The 23,649-nt window shown below is 46.1% G+C and overlaps 1 protein-coding gene across 4 annotated transcripts in view; it reads left to right on the forward strand.

Annotated features, from left to right (window-relative positions):
• TRPM1 (transient receptor potential cation channel, subfamily M, member 1) overlaps positions 1-23,649 on the forward strand; it is a 149,879-nt gene that overhangs the window by 53,573 nt on the left and 72,657 nt on the right. For 3 of the 4 annotated variants that reach the window (XR_001002574.1, XM_011949247.1, XM_011949249.1), the window contains exon 2: positions 17,300-17,379. Coding sequence is in view for 2 of the 4 variants with exons in the window: in XM_011949247.1 (XP_011804637.1) it covers positions 17,300-17,379 (80 nt within the window). In the remaining 2 variants the exon portion in view is untranslated. Of the gene's footprint in view, positions 1-12,770; positions 12,857-17,299; positions 17,380-23,649 lie in introns of all 4 variants that reach the window. The other variant, XM_011949248.1, reaches the window with a different exon arrangement.

Below are 23,649 nucleotides of genomic sequence, written 5' to 3' on the forward strand. Positions count from 1 at the left end.
ACTGTCTTTTCCCCCATTGAATTGTCTTAGCACCTTTGCAAAAAATCAGTTGGTCATAGATATATGGACTTATTTCTGAAATTTCAATCTTATTCCATTAGACTGCATGTCTGTCCTTATGCTAGTACCATACTTCTTTGATTACTGATGCTCTGAAATTTGGAAATCAGAAAATGTGAGTCCTCTGTTCTTTTTTTCAAGATTGCTTTGTCGGCCATGTGCAGGGCTCATGCCTGTAATCCCAGCATTTTGGGAGGCCGAGGCGGGCAGATCACTTGAGGTCAGGAGTCAGAGGGCAGCCTGGCTAATATGATGAAACCCCATCTCTACTAAAAAAAAAAAAAAAAAAAAAAAATTAACTGGGCATGGTGGCACATGTCTGTAGTCCCAGCTACTCTGGAGACTGAGGCACAAGAATCACTTGAACCTGGGAGGCAGAGGCTGCAGTGAGCCGAGATCATGCCACTTCACTCCAGCTTGGCAACAGAGCAAGACTCCATCTCCAAAAAAAAAAAAAAAAGATTGCTCTGTCCATTTAGCCCATTGCAATTCTTAAACACAGGATGTCTATTTATTTATTTAAGTCTTCTTTAATTTCTTTTGGCAAGGTCTTGTTACTTTCCTTGTACAAGCCTTTCACCTCTTTGGTTAAATTTATTTCTAGATACTTTCTGATTTTTGATGACATTATAAATTGAATTGTTTTTGCTGTACAGAAATACATCCAATATTTGTGTGGTGATCTTTCACCCTCCACTTTTGCTATTAGTTTATTAGCTCTAACAGCTTTTTTGTGGATTCTTTGGGGCCTTTCTTATTTTATTTATTTATTTACTTATTTTTGAGACAAAGTCTCACTCTGTCGCCCAGGCTGGAATGCAGTGACACAATCTCAGCTTACTGCAACCTCCACCTCCTGGGTTACAGCAGTTCTCCTGCCTCAGCCTCCTGAGTAGCTGGGATTACAGGTGTGTGGCACCACACCCACCTAATTTTTTTATTTTTAGTAGAGACAGGGTTTCACCACGTTGGCCAGGCTGGTCTTGAACTCCTGATCTCAGGTGATCTGCCCACCTCGGCCTCCAAAAGTGCTGGAATTACAGGTGTGAGCCACTGCCCCTGGGCTCTTATTGTTTTATTTTGAACTTCATCTGTATTTCTAAATAATGTATTGTTTAGCTTCACCTGCTTTTGAACTTTCTACAAATGGAATCACACTGTGTGTATCTTTGACAACTCAATTCTTTTCCTCTGTGCTGTGTTTGAGGAGTCACCCATGTGGTAGCTGGAGTTTGTCTGTTCTCGCTGCTGTGTCATATTCCAGCAGGACTATACGGCAATGTACTTGTACATGCTACCGCGGCTGGGCATCTAGGCGGCTCTCTGTTGAGTGTTTATGAACAGTGCAGTCTCCCGGAACATACATACATGCACAAGTATATCTGGAGTAAACCTCAGTGTGGAAGTGCTGGGCTGTGGAGGATGTGCCTGCTCCACTTCCTGAGACAATGAGAAATTGTTTTCTGTCCTCCTGAAAGGGGGAGGCTCAAAAGCAAATGCCTATTTTGGAGAAAACATTCTGAATCTGCCAAAGGAGACCCTGAGTAACGAGGGACAGGGCTGGGGGTCCGGGCCTGGCTGCCTGGCCGCGCGGCCGGCCTGGGCTGGTGGCTCCACCGTGATGCTCTATCTCCTCTCTTGGTGCCACTCACCTCCCAGGGCCCCTACCAAAACCCTGACTCCTCCATAGCTACAGTTTCTTCATTTGTAAAACCAGGAGAGCTGGTGGTCTCTGCAGACTGACAATGCACACATACCACACCTTTATTCTGTGGGACAGTCACGGTGGTCACCACAGTAAGGAAATGAGACCCCGCACTCTGCCTTCCCCTGCTGTTCCCACTCCCAAGAGCATTTTCCCCAGAGCTCCTGCCTGGACCAATCCTCTCATCCCTCAGGGCTAAGCCAATGCCCCACCCTACCCCACCCCCTCAAGAGCCTCCTTAATCTTCCAGAGAGAAAAACCTTCTCCCTCATCACGGCCCCTCCTGACCCACCTGGGAGCTCCGCGGGGCTGAGTCCCCTTGACACATCTGGAGCTGGCAGAGCCCACCACGTAAGAAGGCTTTGCAAGCTAACAGTTGAGCCACACGCATGCTGGGCTTTTTGTGTGACATTCAAAGTGGTCCAGGTCACAAAGGCCCCACGGAACTTTTGAAGATTTTTTTTTTCCCCATAACTCTCCCAAGTTTTACAAGCTGAGTTGTGAGATGTTGGGGAACTATAAATATATGAGCAGCCCAGACACTGATCATGAGTCACCAGTCACCACAGACCACACTGGGTTAGGACAGTCCCAGAGGAACACAGCGCACATGTCAACCCCTTTGGGGGTCTCGCCCGCCCTCGCCACCACGTGCCACCCCCCGTCCTTCTCTGCAGGACCACTCCCACCTGGCCTGCCTGCCAGGAGCAACCCCTGCTGCTCCCAAGTCCAGCCCTTCAGGAGTGCCCATCAGTGCCCTTCCCTGCCCTTCAGATCTGCCCCCATCCTGGGTCTTCATCTCTCAGAGCTGACTGCTGCGAACTGGTCAACCTGCTAAACCTGAGAGGCGCTCACTGACTTCACATGTGCATGCTGGTCCCCAGCAGCCCCAAAAGTCCATTTAACAGGGATGGTGACATTGTCCACAAAGGGCAGAGTGGTCAAATACTTGCAAAAACCTTGGAAGAAACACAAACCAAGACTTACGTCCAGCACTGCTGGGGCTGATGGTGGGGCTGTGAGTTCTGGAGTGAAGGGTTTCTGTCTCATTGCGTCCCATCTCCAGGACAGTGGGTGAGGCCCGGGTTTCACTCTCAGCTCTGCCATCCCACTGGCCTCCTGCTTCCTCGGCCATGGATGAGGGAATTGCAGACAATGTCATGAGTCCACCCAACGTACCCAACAGATCCCAGCCATTGAAATGGAAGCAGAACTCTTACTCTCGTTGCACTTTTTTTTTTTTTTTTTTTTTTTTACCAGCTAATGCTTACACTTGAAAATTGTTTACTGAAAACAATCTCTGCTAGATATTGGGCTTGAAGTTGTACACACTTAATCCTTACAGAAACCATGAAAAATCAGCCTCATGACCCCATGTCATAGACAAACTAATCAAGACTCAGGAAAGTTAAGTAAGTTGGCCAAAGTTATAAAGAAAAGAAATGGTGGATCTGGGAGCTGACTTAGGTATGTCGAAATCCAAAGTTCTCCTTCCACCACACTGTTTACTGTGTTTTTACTTTAAGAGCCACTTTCAAAGCTTAAACCCAAAGAAATGACCTTAATAGTAAAGGTTTCTGGCACCATTCAGGCCTGTTGGGAAGATTTTTTTTCCAGGGTGCAGTTTTTTTTATTTTTTTGAGATGGAGTCTCACTCTGTTGCCCAGGCTAGAGTGCAGTGGCACAATCTCGGGTCACTGCAACTTCCGCCTCCCAGGTTCAAGTGATTCTCCTGCCTCAGCCTCCCGAGTAGCTGGCATTACAGGCGCCCACCACTGCACCTGGCTAATTTTTGTATTTTTAGTAGAGATGGGATTTCACCATGTTGGCCAGGCTGGTCTCAAACTCCTGACCTCATGAGATCTGCCTGCTTCGGCTTCCCAAAGTGCTAGGATTACAGGCATGAGCCACTGCGCCTGGCCCCAGGGTGCAGTTTCATATGGAAAATACCACATGGAATCACTCCTAGAAAGCAAGAATGCCAGGGACAGCCACACTGGGGAACACCAAGCAGCTGGTTGAAGGGTGAGGAAGCTCTCTGTGTAATGACTCAAAAAGACTTCCATAATTTTTGCTAACGTTTCCTTTTAAAAAGTCCGTAACAAGAGCATGTGTGTTGAGAAGCAGGAGGAAATAGCTGAAGGGAATGCACTAGAGTGTTCACGCAGGTTACCGTTGGGGGCTAGGGTTGCAGAGGAGAAAAAAAGAATCACTTTCTTGTTTCAATATTTCCGTATACTTCTAATTTGTTCCACTGAGCACATATTAGTTTAGGGTTTTTAAATTTGTTTTAAATTTTAAGCAAAGAAAAACCACACACACACACACCATAGTCACTTCCCACCCCGACACGGTGCTCCAGGCCAGTCCAGGATTATCTGCCCCAGGTGACATCAGCTCCCTGTGCACCACACGGCACAGGTGCCCCTTCACAGGGGCAGGCAGGTGTGCATTCTGCGGTGTTCTGGGACCCAAAAGCTTACACACTTTGGAGACACCATATTGAGGAAAATGATACTAATCTATTATGTCTAAAGCAAGCTCCAAGCCTTTCAGAGGTGGTGCAAGTGTGGGCCCTAGAGCTTCCTCAACCATGCAGTGAACCGTTCCAGGGCAGCTGGCCCTTCTCATCAATTACACTCTCTCCCCAGCCAGTGACCCTGGGCCTCCTCGAGTTACAGCACCCCGGGCGCCTCTCAGGCCTGTCTCGGTCCCCCGTCCACCATAGCCCAAACAATGTGCTGTTGCACACAGGCCTCCCCACTGTTCTCTCGCAGTGATGTGGGCCAGCACGAGGGTTAGCAGGCCCTGATCACCAATGACCTGTCATAGTCTTCAAGCCAACTCCTACTGGATTCTGTGGAGGAAGGAGCAATATATACTTCATAGACACTTACCAAAATATCCTCCCAGATTTTGAACCAAGTGAGACAAGTTAATGAAAGTTCTACAACCAAAAAAACATTGACTATACATAAAGCCTTCCATTACCCGACATGTTGGCCCATCGTTGTTAACCCTCAGAAACCCACCCAGTTGGGGACACGCTCGCCGCACGGCCAGAGAATTATGAGCTGCCTGGAAATGACCACTCCTATTGCACAACAGCGCAAGACCATAAGACAACACCCGCCTGTCTTCCATTTCCATACTGTGTTCATCCTGAATTTCCTGCAGTTTTTGTTTTTAAAAAATATGGCATTAAATGTTACTCATCCTAATTACCGGATTCCTGATACCCCAGATGAGTGCCTCACCCGCCTCACCCTCAATCTACCCCTGCCCATCACCCAAGAAACCACCGGGAGCCCAGCTGCATCCCGCCAGCTCACCATCTTCCAGGCACTTCTGCCAACAGACTTCTCCTGCTAGGTGTCCAGGTGCTAACACTCCCGTCAGGTCACCTCCTCCGACGCATTCCCCCAACATGATAAACTTAACAGTTTTTTGAAACCTTGGCTTGGAAGGTCCCCACAGATAGTAGGAAGCTGAGTGCAACACATATGGTTAATCTCACATGACTGCCCCCAAATCCCAATGGGGCTTAGCGTGAAATGCCCACCATAGTCCCTCAGTCTGGCATGTCCAGAGTTTGTTCCTTCAGATGTTCAGACGTACCTGGCATTTCTTCCTTCTGCTGAGTTTGTGGTCTTGCTGACTTCCAGAGTGAAGCCACAGACCTTCGCAGTTGAGTGTTACAGCTCTTAGAAGTGGTGTAAACCCAAAGACTAAGCAGCAGCAAGATGTATTACAAAGAGCAAAAGAACAAACCTCCACCACGAAACAGGACAGGACAGATTGACCCCGCTAGCTAGGGTGGCCAGTTTTTATTCCCTTATTTGGCCACACCCACATCCTGCTGATTGGTCCGTTTCACAGAGAGCTGATTGGTCCATTTTACAGAGTGCTGATTGGTCCGTTTTTACAGAGTGCTGATTGGTGCGTTTACAGACCTTTAGCTAGACACAGAAGGCTGACTGGTGTGTTTTTACAGAGTGCTGATTGGTGTGTTTACAGACCTTTAGCTAGACACAGAGCGCTGATTGGTGTGTTTACAATCCTTTAACTAGACAGAAGAGTTCCCCAAGTCCCCATCTGACTGAGAAGCCCAGTGGGCTTCACCTCTCACAAGGACTAGAGTGGAGCCCAGATATCTGCATTTCCAATTTAAAATGTTGTTTTAATTGTGGTAAAATACACATAACATAAAATTTACCATCTTGCCAATTTTTCAATGTACAGGTTAAGTACATTCACACTGTTGTGCAACCAGTCCCCAGAACTCTTTTCATCTTAGAAGACGGAAACTCTACCTGTTCCTCCCTCCCACCAGCTCCTGGCGGCCACCATTCCATTTCCTGTCTCTATCAGTTTGACTGCTCTAGGTACTGCATATCACACAGCCATTGTCTGTTTGTGACTGACTTATTTCACTTAGCACCATGTCCTCAGGGTCCATCCCTGTGGTGGTATGTGTCAGAATGCCCTTCCTGCTGAATCATATTCCATTGTGTGGATAGATCACATTTTGTTTATCCACTCATCTGTCGATGAAAACCTGGCTTACTTCTATCTCTTGGCTATTGTGAATAATGCTGCTATGAACACAAGTGTAAAAATCCCTATTGAGGCCAGGTGCAGTGGCTCACGCCTGTAATCCCAGCACTTTGGGAGGCCGAGGCCTGTGGATCATGGAGACCATCCTGGCTAACATGGTGAAACCCCCGTCTCTACTAAAAATACACAAAAAATTAGCCAGGCGTGGTGGCGGGCACCCGTAGTCCCAGCTACTCAGGAGGCTGGGGCAGGAGAATGGTGTGAAACCACGAGGTGGAGCTTGCAGTGAGCCAAGATCGCGCCACTGGCCTCCAGCCTGGGGGGCAGAGCAAGACTCTGTCTCAAAAAAAAAATAATAAAAAAATAAAAAATGCCTGTTGAGACCTGCTTAACTGCTGGATCATAGGATAATCCTGTGTTTCGTTTTCGAGGAACTGCCATACTGGTTTCCACAGTGGCGCTACTCTTTTACATTCCTGCCAGCAGTAAACAAGTTTTCCAATTTCTGCACATCCTCACCAGCACTTGTTATTTCCTATTTTTTCAGAGTGTTTGTCCTAATGGACATGAGGTGGTATCTCACTGTGGTTTTAATTTTTATTTCCCCAGTTAAGATGAGTGATGTTGAGCATCTTTTCATGTTTGTTGGCCATTCATACATCTTCTTTGGAGAAATGTGTAAAGTCCTTTACCCATTTTTTAATCAGTTTGTTCATTTGTTTGCTGTCACTGGGTTGTAGGGTGTTCTAAACATTAATATATTTTTAATATTAATCCCTTATCAGATACATGATTTGCAAACATTTCCTCCCATTGCATAGGTTGTCATATATCTACGTTTTTAACAACCTCACTTAGACCAGCGGAGGAATGCTTTGAAGAACGCTGGCACAGGATCTGTGGGCCCCTTTCTAGAAGCAAGTTTCTGGGCTGGGTTCCATCTAGGAGCAGGGCCCAAGGGGAGGAGACAGGGAGGAGTGCTGGCTCCACTGAGCCCCTGGGGCCCCTGCTAGGAGAGGTGGGGATGCTGACCTGAGCACCCACATGCACCCAGAAACCAGGGCCTCGCCCATTTACAGGGCACATCATGTCCCTGGTCACCACCCCTAGAAAGAGCATGATGCCAAAAAGCCAGGGCCATGCCTGGGTCCCCTCTGTGATGGGGAAGGGGGCTGCACACATCTGCAAGGCACAGCTTGTGTTAGAAGCACCTGCCTGGCTTATCTCTACGTGACTGTGGAAATGGGGAGCGGTGGAGTCTGACGCCAGCAGGTGCGTGCCTTGCAGGAGCTCCCTGCTGTGCTGGCTCCACCTGAGGGGCTAGAGACCAACCTCAGCGCTCTCCCTCTCCTCCCCTCCGTTCCTCCCAACCTGGGCTGATGCCCCATGGTTCTCCCCACATCCCCCAGGTGTTCACCAGCAGTCCGACCCTTTTCTTCAGGTCCAGCAGATGCTCTTGCTGGAATTATCTGCTTGTGACAGCACTTGTTTGTGACCAGTGTGAAGGCAGTTCTCTGAAGGGTGAGAGAATTACAAAATCCAATACCCAGACTATTTTCATTTGCTTTTCTCCTGGGAACGGTCAGAGATCAGTGATCGTACGAGTTAGTCCCACAGGTCTTCACTGCAGAATGTCGCACACCCATCAGTCTGGACCTAGGGTCTTTCTCCAAGTGTGAGGCCTGTGGCTGCGGGTCCAGGGTACCTTTTCTGTCAGTAGTAAAAAAAAAAAAAATGAGAAGCAAATATCAAAGGTTCAAAAGCCTGACCCTGGCTGCTGTCTGTGTGGCCAGCCTGGATAATTCAGGGTCTACATTGCAGCTCTTCTGTTTTTGTTTGGTTTTGTTCTCCTAATCGAATATTTGCACTAACCAGATCAGGGCTAACTAGTAACACCCTGCATTCTGCCCAAAAAATCAGCAACCCCATTACCCGTGATGAGGGTGGCCTGGCAGGAGGCAAAATCGACAAATGTTGCTGGTATCTGGCCAGCACCACCTTGAATTAGGACATCAACACATGCGATTGGATTGTAAATCATGTAATGACAACTGCAATGAAAGCTCCAAAAACAAACGGGCATGTGCTCACATTTTCACAATAAAACTCCAACAATGTTGACAGAATCTACTGTTTGAATTCTGATACGACTTTCTTCCATTTTGTGATCTTTTTATTGTTCTTAATTACAACTGTTAGCATTAGAGACACACCCTATGACTCCATTATTTGCAATTGCAGCTTAAATATGCATATGTCCTAAATGATGGAATGATAACCAGCAGTGCCATTGGAAAATGAAAATATCAGTGATGCTGCAGAAATGCCAAAGATGTAACTATGAGGCTGGACTCTTGGAACTGGCCATAGTTGGGGAGACTTTGGACTGAGGCATCCTGGTATTGGCTGGGTGACCCTGGGCACATTCTCCTTTTCCTCTTTTTTAAAATAAGCTATGTTGGTCTTTAGAAAATTAAAAACACAACATGAACAATGAAGAAAGTAAAGAAAAAGTCTGTATCCTCTCCCACAACCACAAAATGAACAAGTTAATTAATTTCCTTCCTTTCTTCCTAGCCTTATTTTGTATTCACTATAAAAAGAAAAAATGTTGGCCGGGCACGGCAGCTCACACCTGTAATCCCAGCACTTTGGGAGGCCAAGGCAGGTGGATCACCTGAGGTCAGGAGTTCGAGACCAGCCTGGCCAACATGGTGAAACCCCTTCTCTACTAAAAATACAAAAAAATTAGCCAGGCGTGGTGGCGGGAACCTGTAGTCCCAGCTACTTGGGAGACTGAGGCAGGAGAATCGCTTGAACCCAGGAGGTGGAGGTTGCAGTGAGCCAAGATCACACCACTGCACTCCAACCTAGGCAACACAGCAAGACTCTGTCTCAAAAAGAAAAAGGCCAGGCACGGTGGCGCACACCTGTAATCCCTGCACTTTAGGAGGCCAAGGTGGGCGGATCACGAGGTCAGGAGATGGAGACCATCCTAGCTAACATGGTGAAACCCCGTCTCTACTAAAAATACAAAAAAATTAGCCAGGCGTGGTGGCGGGAACCTGTAGTCCCAGCTACTTGGGAGACTGAGGCAGGAGAATGGCGTGAACCCAGGAGGTGGTGGAGCTTGCAGTGAGCAGAGATCACGTCACTGCATTCCAGCCTGGGTGACAGAGTGAGACTCTGTCTCAAAAAAAGAAAAGAAAAAATGTCTTATTAATAGCACTATTCACAATAGCCAAAAGTGGAAACAACCCAAATTCATCAACTGATGAATTCATGTAATGGAATATTACAGAGGCATAGAAAGGAGTAAAGTCCTGATCTGCACTACCTGGATGACCCTTGAAAACATGACACTGAGCAAAAGGAGCCAGACACAAAAGGCCACACACTGCATGATTCCATTCATATGAAGTGCCCAGAATAGGCAAATCCATAGAGACAGAAAGTGGATTTGTGGTTGCCAGGAGCTGGGCGGGGTCAGGGAGGAATGAAGAGTGACTGCTAATGGTTACAGGCTTTTTTTAGGGGTGATCAAAGTGCTCTGGAATTAGGTAGTGGTGACGGTTTCACAATCTTGGAACTATATGTAAAACACTGAACTGCAGACTTTAAAAGGTGAATTTTAGGGTATGTGGATTATATCTCGATTTTTTTAAAAAAGAAAGCACAAAGAAAAATATCACTGTCTTTAAAGACCCAGCTCTGTTTCCTGGACTCTAGTCTATAGGAGGGTCTCTTGGTGTCCCCAGAGGAGAGCCCCTGGGAGAGAAGAGGGCTAGAAACTCGGGGGGAAAGGGAACCCCGGCCCAGGAGACGGGTCGGCTGCGACCACCTCCAGCATTTCCTGCAAGCCAGCCCTGTCACCTTCCTGAGGACGGTGATGATGAAGCAGAGGACACTAGGTTTCAAAGCTCTTCCATGCGTGATGTCACTAGGCTCTCACACCAGCCTGTGGGGCAGACAAGAGGGGCATCATTGTCCTCATTTTGCAGGTGATGCTCCACAAGATGGGACCAAGGTGACCCTCAGCTGGGCCCTCCTACCTGTTCTCTGCAGCTAGGGGCAGGAGGCTGCATCTGATGTGACCTGAGAGTATCCTTGAGAGTATCCCTGAGAAGCCAGAGCAGGACTCTCAGCTGAACCACCCAGAAATGGCCAGGTGGACCGAGGCCAGGACCTCCAGTGGCAGTGGAGTGAGCGAGTGGGAGGGTGGAGCAGGAAGGAGTGATTGTGGCTTTTCATCCTTTCTGCATATGAGGCTGGGCGGCTTGTGCTCTGGCTGGCAGGCTTGTTTGATTCTCCCACATGGAGAGTTTCAGGCACGCAGGTGCTGCCCCAGGTGGGGCCCACAGGTGCCCATAGGAGCCTGGCAAAGGCAGGTCCCAGGGAGCTGTCAGTGCAGATGTGGGAACCCGCTGCCACCTGCAGCTGTGCTGGGACACCAGCCAGCGTTCCCACATCCTGAGGGCTTTCAAGAGAAGCCATAAGTATAATCTTCCTCTTGGTTAATAATGGCAGCTAAATGTAGTTTTTATAAAAGGGTCAAACCAAGCCCATATGTGGGCCACATGTAGCTGTGGGAATGAGAGTTTGAGTCGTCTGCTCTAAATATATATACAAAACAAGCAGTTTCTTCTGGATAAACTGGTCCACACATCATTCATTTCATTGTGGGATTTGCTTGTTAATTTTGGCCCAAGACATAGGGCTTTGAGTAAACAGAGCCTCGCCCGGCAGTACACCAGCTCTTACATTCAGAAGCCACTTCCCAGCGCCATGTCTTCCCAGACCAAAGTCACACCCTGTCTTTGCAGCCTCCCTCCTTGTCTTAGTCCAACCCTCTCAAGGTATCCCCCTGCACCCTCCTGTACCCCTCCTTGTGGATCACCCCCACCTGTGTGTGTAAACACCTTCTAGAAGATCAGATTGTTAAAGCACCCCATGACCCTTCATTCCACTCCAGCTCCCACCATTTCTGGGCTCCCCTTCAGGCGAAGACTTCTCGGGGTTGACACTTGCTGTCCACACTTCCTCGGCCCTCTCACTCTAAAACGACATAAACACCCAGAGAATAACATGACAATGTGCACCTGAGCAACCCCCACCCAGATGGAACAAAAGTTTCCTTGGCCATGTTTGTAGCAGATATTTCTTTCTTTAAAAAATAAATAAGTACAGAGCTGGCAGAATATTTCCCATTGCCCCTCAGCCTGCTGCTCTTGGACTTTCTTCCCGCAGCCTCCCCGTGGCCCTTCATGGACACATGGTCCTACAGATGAAAAATCGCTGGGTGCTCAGCAGGGCAATCATATTTGATAATGGCCAGGATTGCATTTAAATCTAGTACCTCCCAGATGCTGTACAGATATGCTCCCAGCTAAGGCTCAAAACCACTTAAAGCCATTTCTGTTTCAGAGATGAGAAAATCACAGCTCAGAGGGGTTGGGGGCATGGTGGCAGTGCCAGCAGTCCGCCTCCAGGACGACCTCCACTGTCCCTTCACTCAGCCAGTGTATGCAGACTTCCCAGCTGGGACGAGCGCTTTTAAAATCTCAGTGGGATTTCAATCTCCAGCGCCAGCACTCCTATCATCCGGCACAGAGGCTTTCAAAATAACCATTTCTGATGGACTGGATTATTAGCACGAGTGGGCAGTATCTCACCTAATGGGGGTGGGGAGGTTCTGAAGGGTTTGTCAACAAACCACAGGAAGCCCTGCTCTCTCCTTTAATTTCACAAGCACAGGTGGTGGCTCCTCCAGGGTCTTCCCTGCAATGGGGTTACCGTTGCATTGAAACTTCAGTGACCAATCTGTAAGGAGTCAGGGTGGGTTCAGCCGTTTGTTATGACCTTGGCATTGTTCAGCCTCAGAGCGCGGCAGGAGGGGAAGGAGGAAAGTTTGACTGAGGGGCCTCCACCCATTGCCTTTCACCTGCACACTACCTCTGAGCAGATTCAGGAGACCGAGCTCCTCCCTGGGTTAGCGGTGCCTCTCCTGGGTAACCTGGCTTACTTCGTGTTTGCCCTGCTGGCAAGTGCAGGCTGCAGGGCTCTGCTGCTGTAGGCGGCATTAGCAAGGGCTGAGCAAGTGGCGCTACTCCACCGGGAGACTGAGTAAACCACTGAGTCATTAGGAGATGTTGAGCTCTCGCCAGGCTCTCCTGGAGGCACAGGGGATACAGCAGAGAACTGAAGGGGGCTGCTGCCTCTGTGGCTTTGGTGCCAGCTTGGGGAGGAGGGGAGAGGGAAAAGTGGGGGGAGAAGGTGTGTGGAAAACAGGGCTCAGGGTTTGGGGTAGATGGGGAGTCAGGGAGCCCTGGTGAAGAGGCCACAGTGGAGCAGAGACTGGAACAAAGGGAGGGCTGGATTTGTTCATCTTGCTTCCCAAGAAAGAGGCTGCAGGCAAAGTGGCTCTTACTCCTCTTGTTTATCCTCCTAGGTTCTAGAAGATTTCTGAGGACTCAGCAGTAACTTGCAGGGCTGGACTGAGGCTATTTCCTTATATCAACTTTTTAAAAACGAATGGTTAATACCTAAGTAAAGCACTTCCACCCTACCCACCCCCCGAGAAAGTACGTTAGTCACATGCCAGCGTTTTTATTAGGAAAAGACGAATTTCCGGTCGAAGCAGAGGGAAATGAGTGGATTGAGCCTGGCACGGGCCTTGGCGCTAGTTGCACTTGCCCTGGTGCCGAGCCACAGCAAGGGCTGGCGCTCGGCACTATGAAAAGCCCTCCTTTTCGGAATCTGGGGACAAATTGCAAGGCCGATGCCCTTCACTGGCACGATAGGGAGGGGATCGGGGGCCCTGCCTTGCCTTGAAGGAGGCATCTAAACACCCCTTGTGATGGAACAGACTTAGCCACAAAAGCAAGTGAGGCGCACGTCGTTGCTCCGTCATCCGCCGGTGGCATTAAGTCCTGTGGGGCAGGCTGCGTTTCCCCCTTTCACGATGAGGGGCCCGAGCCTAAGAGCTCAGAGCCTGGGCTTTAGTTTCTGATTCCCCGTGCTGTGCTGGCACAGGTTTCCTGGGCAGCGCCCCAGCACTGGTTTCTTACACTAGGGCGGTGAGAGGGGCTGCCAGGGAAAGTGTGGGAAAGGACGAGGGGCGGGGCCTTGAGAGGGAACAGGCCTGGGGGCGGGGCCTGGAAGGCTGGGCTGCGGGGGCGTGGCCGTGAGAGTGATCAGGGAGGGAGCGAGGAGCAGGGCCATGAGAAGGAATAGGGGGCGGGGAGAGGGGCGGGGCAGTGAGAGGGAGCAGGGCTGGGGGCGGGCCCTGGAGGGCAGGGCTGAGAGGGCGGGGCCGTGAGAGGGAACAGGGGGCAGAGTGTGGGGCGGGGTCGAGGATGATGGGGGCGGACTTGAGGGTGGGGCCTGGGGGCTAGGGAAGGACAGCGCCAAATCTTGTGTCCAGCCTCCGAAATCTTCCCTCAGTTCTTCCTTGTCTTTCGTGGCCTTGGCGGTTTTGAGGAACGCAGGTGGGTTATTTCGTAGGATGGCCCTCAGCTGGGGCTGTCTGATGAGCCTTCCTCCAGATCAGGTTCAGATGATGCACTTTGGGCACTTTTGTTCCTCTTGGTAAGTTTTATCCAGAGCCTCATGATAAATATTTGTTCCATGACAGATGATGTGCACTTTGTTTTAGGTGGTTCTCCCCAGAATTCTCCACTGTCGAGTTACTAATTTCTCCTTTGTAATTAATAAGTATCCTTTGGAGATACTTTGAGATTATGTAAATACATTGTTACTCTTCAAACTTTTTACCCACTACTTTTAGCATTCATCAGAGATTCTTGATGGTTGCCAAATGGTGATTTTCTGATTCTCTCATTCCTTCCACATTTAATAGGGACTTTCCACTGGAAGAAAGAGCTTTCCCCCTCCCCTGTGCATTTATTTACATATGTATTTATATCAGTGTGGACTCATGTGTCTTTATAATTCTTCATTGTAGCCATTTATTTTCATGCTCAAGGAACCCCAGAGAAAGCCACTGGGAGCCCCTTCAAGCAGCTACTGTGTTCTTTTGGCATGTTCCCATGTCTAAAGTAAAGTTTCCCACTTGCTGGTACAGTAAGATGTTCTAGGCTCTTCTTATACTTCCCCATCCCAGCCCTGGATTCCTTTTAGTGGAGAATGGTATTTAGAAACCAGTATTGGAGCACAGGTGTGCTCGTTGCTATTGAGATGTTATTGTGAAGCCCATTCAGGGAGCCGGGGAATGTATGAGTGTGTAAACATACAGACATGCATGCGTATGTGCGTATGTATGTAGGCATATGGCCCCAAGGTCCCTGACTGCTCATATGCATGCTTTGTGTAACCCCGTCCCTCGAGTGTGGGATGGACTGAGTGACTCAGTGCTAATGAATGGGCTATGGCAAAAGCCATGGGCTGTCACTTTGGACACCAGGTTATAAAGAGACCCGGCTTCTGTTTTGCACGCCCTCTTTCGCTTGCGCACTCAGAGGGTGGTCAGCTGCCCCTTCGTGAGCTGCCCTGGAGAGAGTTTCCCCTGGCAAGGAGTTAAGGGAGGCCTGGGGCCAACAACCATGTGAGTGAGCCTGGAAATGGATCCTTCTGGGTTTCATTCCTTCTCTTAAGATCACAGCCCCAACCACAGCTCAGTCAAATCCTTGTGAGAGACCAGAGTCAGAAGCACCCAGCTAAGCCACATTCAACTCTTAGTCCGTAGAAGCTGGGAGATAATACATGTTTGTTGTTCTAAGCCACTAAGATTTGGGGCAATCTGTTTTGTTAATCCATAGTTAATTAATACAATATGTTATATCTACATATATGTGTGTATGTATAGAGAGGGACCACACATACATTTATATCTGTTTTTATACCTGTCTCTATATATTATAAGTCATGAGTTCACACTGATAACTTTAATTTTACCTCAGTGCTATAGAGTTCATTGTGATCTTCCCCACTTTCCATATTTGTAACTCCTTTCTCCAGCAGTAGAAACCCACCTCTGATCATCTGCAATATATTAATTTATTTGTTCAGTCCTAGAGGACACAAAAAACAGCTTCAGAATTGCTATCTTATGTTCCAGAAAAAATAACCTACTCATGGGAGTTCAATCTTTGTTTAGAGTTCTTGTCTTTAGTTGTCATACAGTCCAAATACTGCAACCACTATGTTATGAAAAACAAGGGCTTTCCAGCTTCTCTGGGAAGTAAGGCATGAGATGCAAAAGGGAAGCACAGTTTCTTTCCAAGCAGCACATGCTGGGCTTCGCTGTCTTGCACTGGAGAAGCGTGAAACAGAAGGGAAAAATGAAAAACAGAAGGGCAGGGCAGGGCTTCAGAGGTTCCCGCTCTGTGCTTTCTTTCTCCCCTGAGCCCACACTGCCTGCCTCCCTTGCATTAGCACAAAAGCACCAACATCTGAGGCCAGCGATGTTGTTTTTAAACAGTCATTAAATAATTTACAGAGAAAAGTGTATTGCTTTTTGAAGGCTTCTGAGGAAGGTTTGAATTATCATCATTTCTATTATTCAAAAAGCCAAGTAACAAGCTGACTTGGATCTCCCCAGAAAGGCTGAGTTTGGTGGGTACTTGCAGGCCCTAATCTGCACAGGGGCTCTCCTAGAGTAACAAATGGGACATCGGCATGACCCCTCTGCGGAGGGCCTCTGTGACATGCGGTTGTCACTGCAGACCTCTGCAGAGGTGACCTCCCCAGAGACAAGAGACCTCCCAGAGCAGCACTGCTGCCTGGGTAAATGGGGACATCCAGGAGGCCAGCTCCAAGCCTCACCCCACAGATAACTCAGTCCCACCCTGGTCACAGGCACATGGGGCACTCCTTATGGCGGTTGTGGGAAAGTGGCCAAGAACACGAGGTTCAACCAGCCATGGTTTCTCTAAGATCTGCCTCAGGATTGTCATATGCTAAGCACTCCACTTCCCCATGCCTGCAAGCACCCCACAAGTTCCCCACAGACACACACACACTACACAGGTCATACATAGTCACGCACACACCACACTACACAGGTCATAGTCATGCACACAACACACGACACTGCACACATACCACACACATCACACCACACACACATCACAAACACACACCACACATGCATGCACACACACCCGCTCAGACTCATCACACATACACACATGCATCAGGATACACTCTGCACTCATACAACACACATCCATCAGACACATACACAAACTTAGCACACACACACAAACATAGCACACACACACACATCATACATTCACAAATAGCACAAATATGCACTGAACCAGGCCTCATGGAGATCCAGCAAAGGGTGCTGGCTCTGTCCCTGCCTCCCATGAGCCCTTCCTTGCCCCGCAGCCTGTCTGCACCTACCTCCCACCTGCAGGAAGGGCTCTCCCCAGCTCTCTCCGCCAACTGACTCCACAAACCCTGGGAGGCAGACCCAATGGGGCCCTTCAGATGCAGGCCGGTTCACTTCCCAGTGCCCAGCCTCTGTATGAGATGTCCCTGGTGACTGAGAACAAGAGGCCATGTAGGATAAAGCCAGCAGGAACTGCTGAGCATCCAGCACCAGCAGGGCCTCCACAGGGGATTTTCCTCCCACCTCCCTCTGCTGCAGGTGGCCTCCATGAGCTGCACCCCTATTGTGCCATTTCCAGATGGTGAACAACACTTGCACTGCAGTTTTTCTCCTCGAAAATCCCCACAGCTCCCACCACAGAGCTGTGCACAAAAAATACCTTCAACAGGTGGATAGGGATGAATTAAGGTGCAAAATGAGAACCATTAAATACATACTTGCAAGCCATTTCTCTTAAAAGGTACTAGCGCTAAGATCCTTAAAGATTTGCATCCACCATTATTGCAGATGACTATTCAGATGTTGTGGGCAGACATATTGTTTTATAAAAGTATAAGAATGGACTCTGATGATGGCTTGGGAATATATTGGTCTAATATCCACTTCTCTCTCTCTTTCAGGGTCAGAAATCTTGGATAGAGAAAACCTTTTGCAAACGGGAATGTATCTTTGTAATTCCTAGCACAAAAGACGCTAACAGGTAAATTGGAAGCCACGATTAAGACATTATCCAAACCAGTGCTTGTCTACCACTGTTCTTGTGTTTGTAGGAGGCAGAAAGAGGAGTCCAAAAGTGTGGCCAGAATCCATTCCCCATGGGAGTCACTAACTAGGGAATCACTCGGGCTCCTTGTTACTCCATTAACATGCAAATAGCTTCAGAAAAGAGTTTCCATCCGCCACTTACCCTAATGCGAAACTCTCATAGCCAAATGGGCCTACATCATTCCTGTTAGTCTCAGCAAGATCAAGGAGTTGAGGGCTTTCAACAGGTTTCCAGGATATTTTCCAGGCCTCTTTAATAGAGTTTCATAATGTATTTAGATGAAAAGAAATTTTCATCACAGGGAAGATCTGAGCAATTGAATGAACTAGCCATGACTTTATTAAAGGATTTGGCTTGTGCACAAAACCCCAAACAATTTTATTCACTGACATGAAAATGCATCTGTTATAAGCTGAACACAGGCCTTGTAAAGTTAGGCAAGCAGAGATTAATTTAGCTAAAATATCTCATCTCTAAGGGCAAAAGCTGTGAGACTGAGTCTGGGGGAAGAAGAACAATTTATCCATATATTCACCCAATATGAAATTCATGCAGATAGAAGCATGACACAGAAGTATACACTCTTCGAGATCACCTGGTTCAAATTTGTTTCACACATGCAATCACAGCCCCTCCACATCCCCAAGCTGCCCCTTGACCCACACCACCCTGCAGATTCTCCTCCCTGTTTAAACCCCAGTGATTGCCCCCCGAGGTAAAAAATGCCATTATGAAACAATGCCAACGGTCACAAAAATCTCCCCTTTGTTGCGTCCACATGTCCCTTCTTATTTCAATGGCACATAGGCCATCCCAGGAACTCTCTGTGCCAGCACTGCACTCCTCCATGAAGCCAGATATCCAGGCAATAGAGGGCAAAAGGTGCTTCTGGGCTCACACACAAGCCTTCTTGATGCACTCCATGCAGTCCCCAGCATGGATTTTTTAAAAAAAAGATGAAAAAACCAACCATTTAAACCCTTGGAAATGATCCCAAAGACAAACAGCAAGTAAATAAATATCTTTAGAGAAAGCCAGCAAAAATTCAGTAAAAAAGGCTAGAGTCTGTGGGATCTGAACCAAGAGTTTCCTCCCTCCCCCTGCCCAGCTCAGCAAGATGGAGACTCTGCTCCAGACTGCTGCAGCCAAGAACACAGAGCTCCCTCTCCACCAGCTCCCAGTCAGGAGCTGGAGAAATCCTTCTTCCAGGGAGGAGCAGGATTTCAGCATTTCTCATCCTGTCCCCTCCCACCTGTTGCTGAGGCTAAGTCCTGGATGAATGCAGTTGAGAGATAGATGCTCCCCACCTGCGCCCCACTCATGTAAGCAGCAACCACAGAAAGTGAGAGTGGTTATACTGGCTTCAGACAAAACATACTTTAAAGCAAGAAAATGTAACTAGAGATATTAAGGACATTTTATAATGATAAATGGGACAATCCATCAGGAAATTATAACAAATATAAACATATATGTACCTAAAACAGCACCAAAATGCATGAAGCAAAACTGACATAAAGAAAGGAAGAAGGAGACAATTCAAGATGACAGTTGGAGACTTCAATACCCCATTTTCAATAATGGATAGATCACCTAAACAGAAGACCAACAAGGGAATAGAAAGCTTGAACAACATCATAAACCAATTAGGCTTAACAGATATCTATAGAGCACGCCACCCAATAACAATAGAAAACACATTCTTCTTAAGTGCATATGGAACATTCTCCAGAATAGACCGTGTGCTAGTCCATTAAAAAGCCTCAATATACCTAAAAGGATAGAAATAATACAAAATAAGTCCTCCAACCACAATGAAATAAATTTAGAAATAAGAAATCAATAGGAGGAAAAAAATTGGAAACTCATAAATATGTGAAAATTAGCACACTACCAAATCACCACTGGGTTAAAGAAAATGTCAAAAGGTAAATTAGAAAATACTTTTAGATGAATGAAAATGAAGACATAACAAACCAAAACGTGGGAATGCAGGTAAAGTAGTGCGGACAGGGAAATTTATACCTGTAAATATCTATATTAAGAAAGATCTTTAATAAATAACATAACTTTCTACTATAAGACACTGGAAAAAGAAGAATAAACTAAACTTAAAACAAGTAGAGGGAAGGAAATAATGATTAAAGTGGAAATTAATGGAAAAGAGAATAGAAAAGTAGAGCAATTCAATGAAATTAAAAGCTCTTCTTTAAAAAGCTCAACAAAACTAACGTATCTTTAGCTAGAGTCATAAAAGAAGAAAAAGATACGACTCAAATGACTAGAATCAGAAATGAAAGAGGGGACATTACTACCAACCTTATAGAAATGAGTATAAAAGAATACTATGACTTATATGCAAACGAATTAGACAACTTAGATGAAATGGGAAAATTTCGAGAAATATACAAACTGCCAAAACTGACTCAAGGAAAAGTGTACAATCTGAACAGATCTATAAGGAGTAAAGAGATAGGATTAGTAATTTAAAAAACTGCCCAAAGAATAGCCCAGGCCCACATGGCTTCTTTGGTGAATTCTAAAAAACATTTAAGGAAGAGTTAACACCAATTCTTCACAAACTCTTCAAGAAAATAGCAGAGAAGGCAACATTCCCCAACTCATTTAATGAGGCCAGTACTACCCAGAAACCAAACTAGACAAAGACATTACAAGATAGAAAACTATATAGATCAATATCTCTTATGAATATAGATGCAGAAATTCTGAACAAAATACTATCAAACCAAATCCAGCAACATATAAAAATAATGATACACCATGACCAAGCAGGATTTATCCCAGGAATGTAAAGTTGGTTTGCATTAGAAAAATAATTAATGTAATATAGCATATCAATATGGTAGAAACAAAAATCACATGATCTTCTCAATAGGCACAGCAAAAGAGTTGGATAAAACTCAACACTCTTTATAAAAAATCACTCAGAAAACCAGGAATAGAAGGGAACTTCCTCAACCCGATAAAGAACAGCTATGAAGAATCCACAGTTAACATCAGACTTAATGGTGAAAGATTGAATGCTTTCCTCCTAAGATTAGGAACAAGTTAAGGATGTCCTCTCTCACTACTTCTATTCAACATTTTAATGGAAGTACAAGCCAAAGCAATTAAGTAAGATAAAGAAAGAAAGAAAAAGTATCGAGATTGGAAAGAGAGAAGTAAAACTCTCTGTTTGCAGACGACATAATCTTACACATAGAAAAATCCTAAGGAATCCACCAAAAAATATTAGAACTAATAAATGAATTCAGCAAGGTTGTGGCATATAAGATCAATACACAAAAATCAAGTGTATTTCTATACACTTGCAATGAACTATAAGGAAATGAAACTGACAACATAATTTATATATAACTGCATCAAAAAGAATAATAGGAGGACTCACATTTTCTGATTTCAAAACTTAATACAAAGCTACAGTAATAAAAGGACAATAATACTGGCATAGGACAGACAGATAGACAAACAGAACAGAATTGACAGTCCAGAAATAAACCCATACACCTATGGCAAATTCATTTTTGGCAAGGGTGAAAAGTACTTTCAAAGGGGAAATAGTAGTCGTCTCTTCAGCAAATGGTGCTGGAATAACTGGACAGCCACATGCAAAAGAATAGACTTGGACCCTTACCTCATGCTATCTATAAAAGTTAACTCAAAATGGACCAAACACCTAAATGTCAGAGCTAAAACTATAAAACTCTTAGAAGAAAATGTAAGGGTAAATCATGACCTGGGATTTGGCAAATGATCCTGAGGTATGAAACCAAAAACATGGACAACAAAGCAAAAACAAAAAATTGGCTTTACCAAAATTCAACACTTTGTGCTTCAAGAGATGCTATCAAGAAAGTGGAAAGACGACCCACAGAATGGGAGAAAATATTTGCAAATTATGTATCTGATAAGGGACTTGTATGCAGAATACAGAAAGAGATCCTACAATTCAATAATTAAAAAAAGATAAATAACCCAAGTTTTTTAAATGGGCAAAGGAAATGGATAGACATCTCTCCAAAGAAGATATACAAATAGTCAACAAGCACATGAAAAGATGCTCGATGTCCTTATTCTTCAGGGAAATGCAAATCAAAACCACGATGATATACTGCTTCACAATCAGTCAGAAGACTAGGATGAAAAGGTAAGAGAGTGTGTAGGAGAGGATATGGAGAAATCAGAACCCTCAGACACTGCTGGTGGAAATGTACAATGATACGGCCACCTTGGAGAATAGTTTGGTGGTTCTTCAGAAGATTAAACATAGAGTAACCATATGACCCAGCAATCCCATTCCTAGTGTATACACAAGAAAAATGAAAACATTCATCCACTCAAAAACTTGTTATATAAATATTCATAGCAGCATTATTCATAACAGCTGAAGAGTGCAAATAGCCCAAATGTCCATTAAATGATTCATAGATGAACAAAATGTTCATCTGTTTATACATGAGAATATTATTCAGCCATAAAAGGGAGTGAAGTACCGACACATGATACAATATGGATGAACCTTGAAAACATGCTAAGAAGCTGGTCTCCAAAGACCACATATTAGAGGACTGCCTTCATATGAAGTGTCTAGAACATGGAAATCCACAGAGATAAAAAAGTAGACTTGTGGTTGCTTATGGCTTGGGGAGGGGTGCACAGGTAGATAGATGGTGGTGAGAAGGAAGATAACTTAAAGTATGCCATGCCAAGTTTCTTTTTGAGGTGATGAAAATGTTCGAAAATTAACTGTGATGATGATTGCACATATCTGTCAATACTAAAAACCATTTAATCTCTCTCTCTCTATATATATATATATACACATATATAGATACACACACATATATATACACACACACACACACACACATATATATATATATGCTTTTTTTTTTTTTGAGATGGAGTCTCACTCTGTCACCCAGGCTGGAGTGCAGTACTACAATCCCAGCTCATTGCAAGCTCCACCTCCAGGGTTCAAACAATTCTTCTGCCTCAGCCTCCCAAGTAGCTGGGATTACAGACATGCACCACCACACCTGGCTAATTTTTGTGTTTATGGTAGAGACAGGGTTTCACAATGTTGACCAGGCTGGTCTCGAACTCCTGATCTCAAGTGATCCATGTGCCATGGCCTCTGAAAGTTTTGGGATTACAGGTGTGAGCCACTACGCCCGTCCTGAATCATATACTTGAAATGCGTTGATTATGGATTACATGAATTATATCTCAATAAAAGGAAAAAAAGAGAGAGAGAGAAAGAGAAAGAAAGAAAAAGAGGGAGGGAGGGAGGGAAGATGGAAGGCCATCAGAAGGAGGGTGGGAGGGAGAGAATGAGGGAAGTGGTGAGGGAAAAGGAAAAGGAAAACCAAAAGGAAAGACAAGGCAGGGAGGAAGCCCCAAGGCTGGCCCCATGGGAGCACAGAAGGCCTCCTGGCAAGGGCCCTGCACATGTGCGTTACACACGTGCACACACTCACACATCTAGCCTAGTAAAGATATCCTCTCTAGTCCCCAAGCCAACTCCATTCTCAGTTCTTCCACCCCCAGCTCTCCCACCCCATTTGCTAGGGTGCACGGCTGCCCACGCAGGCTCCTGGTGGGTCCAGGAACAGACCGGGTCCTCCATGCCTTCCCTGGATTCCATCTCCCCCAAGACATCACTCCAGGCTACTGCAGTTCTTCCTAATGTTTTCAAGTTTTTGGTGGGTCCAGTCCACTCAAAACAGTGGCAGCCAAAAATGATGGAGTAACAGATGAAATCCTAGGCATGCTAGGAAAAGAAGCTGGCAGAAAGCCAGGGAACATGTTCAGAGAAGACTAGAAAGCCAGAGTTCAGGGAGGCCGTGAGAGGTTGGCTGGGTTTTGGGAGAGATGCTGTAGAACTAGAAGATCCCTGATGTTGGGGCAGGTTATGGCCCAATGGGCCATCTGTCCAAGGCAGAAAAAGACATATTGGTCACTTTTGAAATAGCCTTTTAGCATTACTTGGGTGGAGAAATGTTTTACTAAGGAACGGAACAATTCAACAGTATGGAAAAATTTGGCTGACACCTAAGTAAGTAATTTTAGAACTTTGGGAGGCCAAGGCAGGCGGATTGCTTGAGTTTGAGACCAGCCTGGGCAACATGGCAAAGTCTGTCTCTACTAAAAAACTAGCTGAGCATGGTGGTGCGTGCCTGT

The sequence above is a fragment of the Colobus angolensis genome, unplaced genomic scaffold (assembly GCF_000951035.1).
Source record: "Colobus angolensis palliatus isolate OR3802 unplaced genomic scaffold, Cang.pa_1.0 Scaffold294, whole genome shotgun sequence".
Lineage (NCBI taxonomy): Eukaryota > Metazoa > Chordata > Mammalia > Primates > Cercopithecidae > Colobus > Colobus angolensis.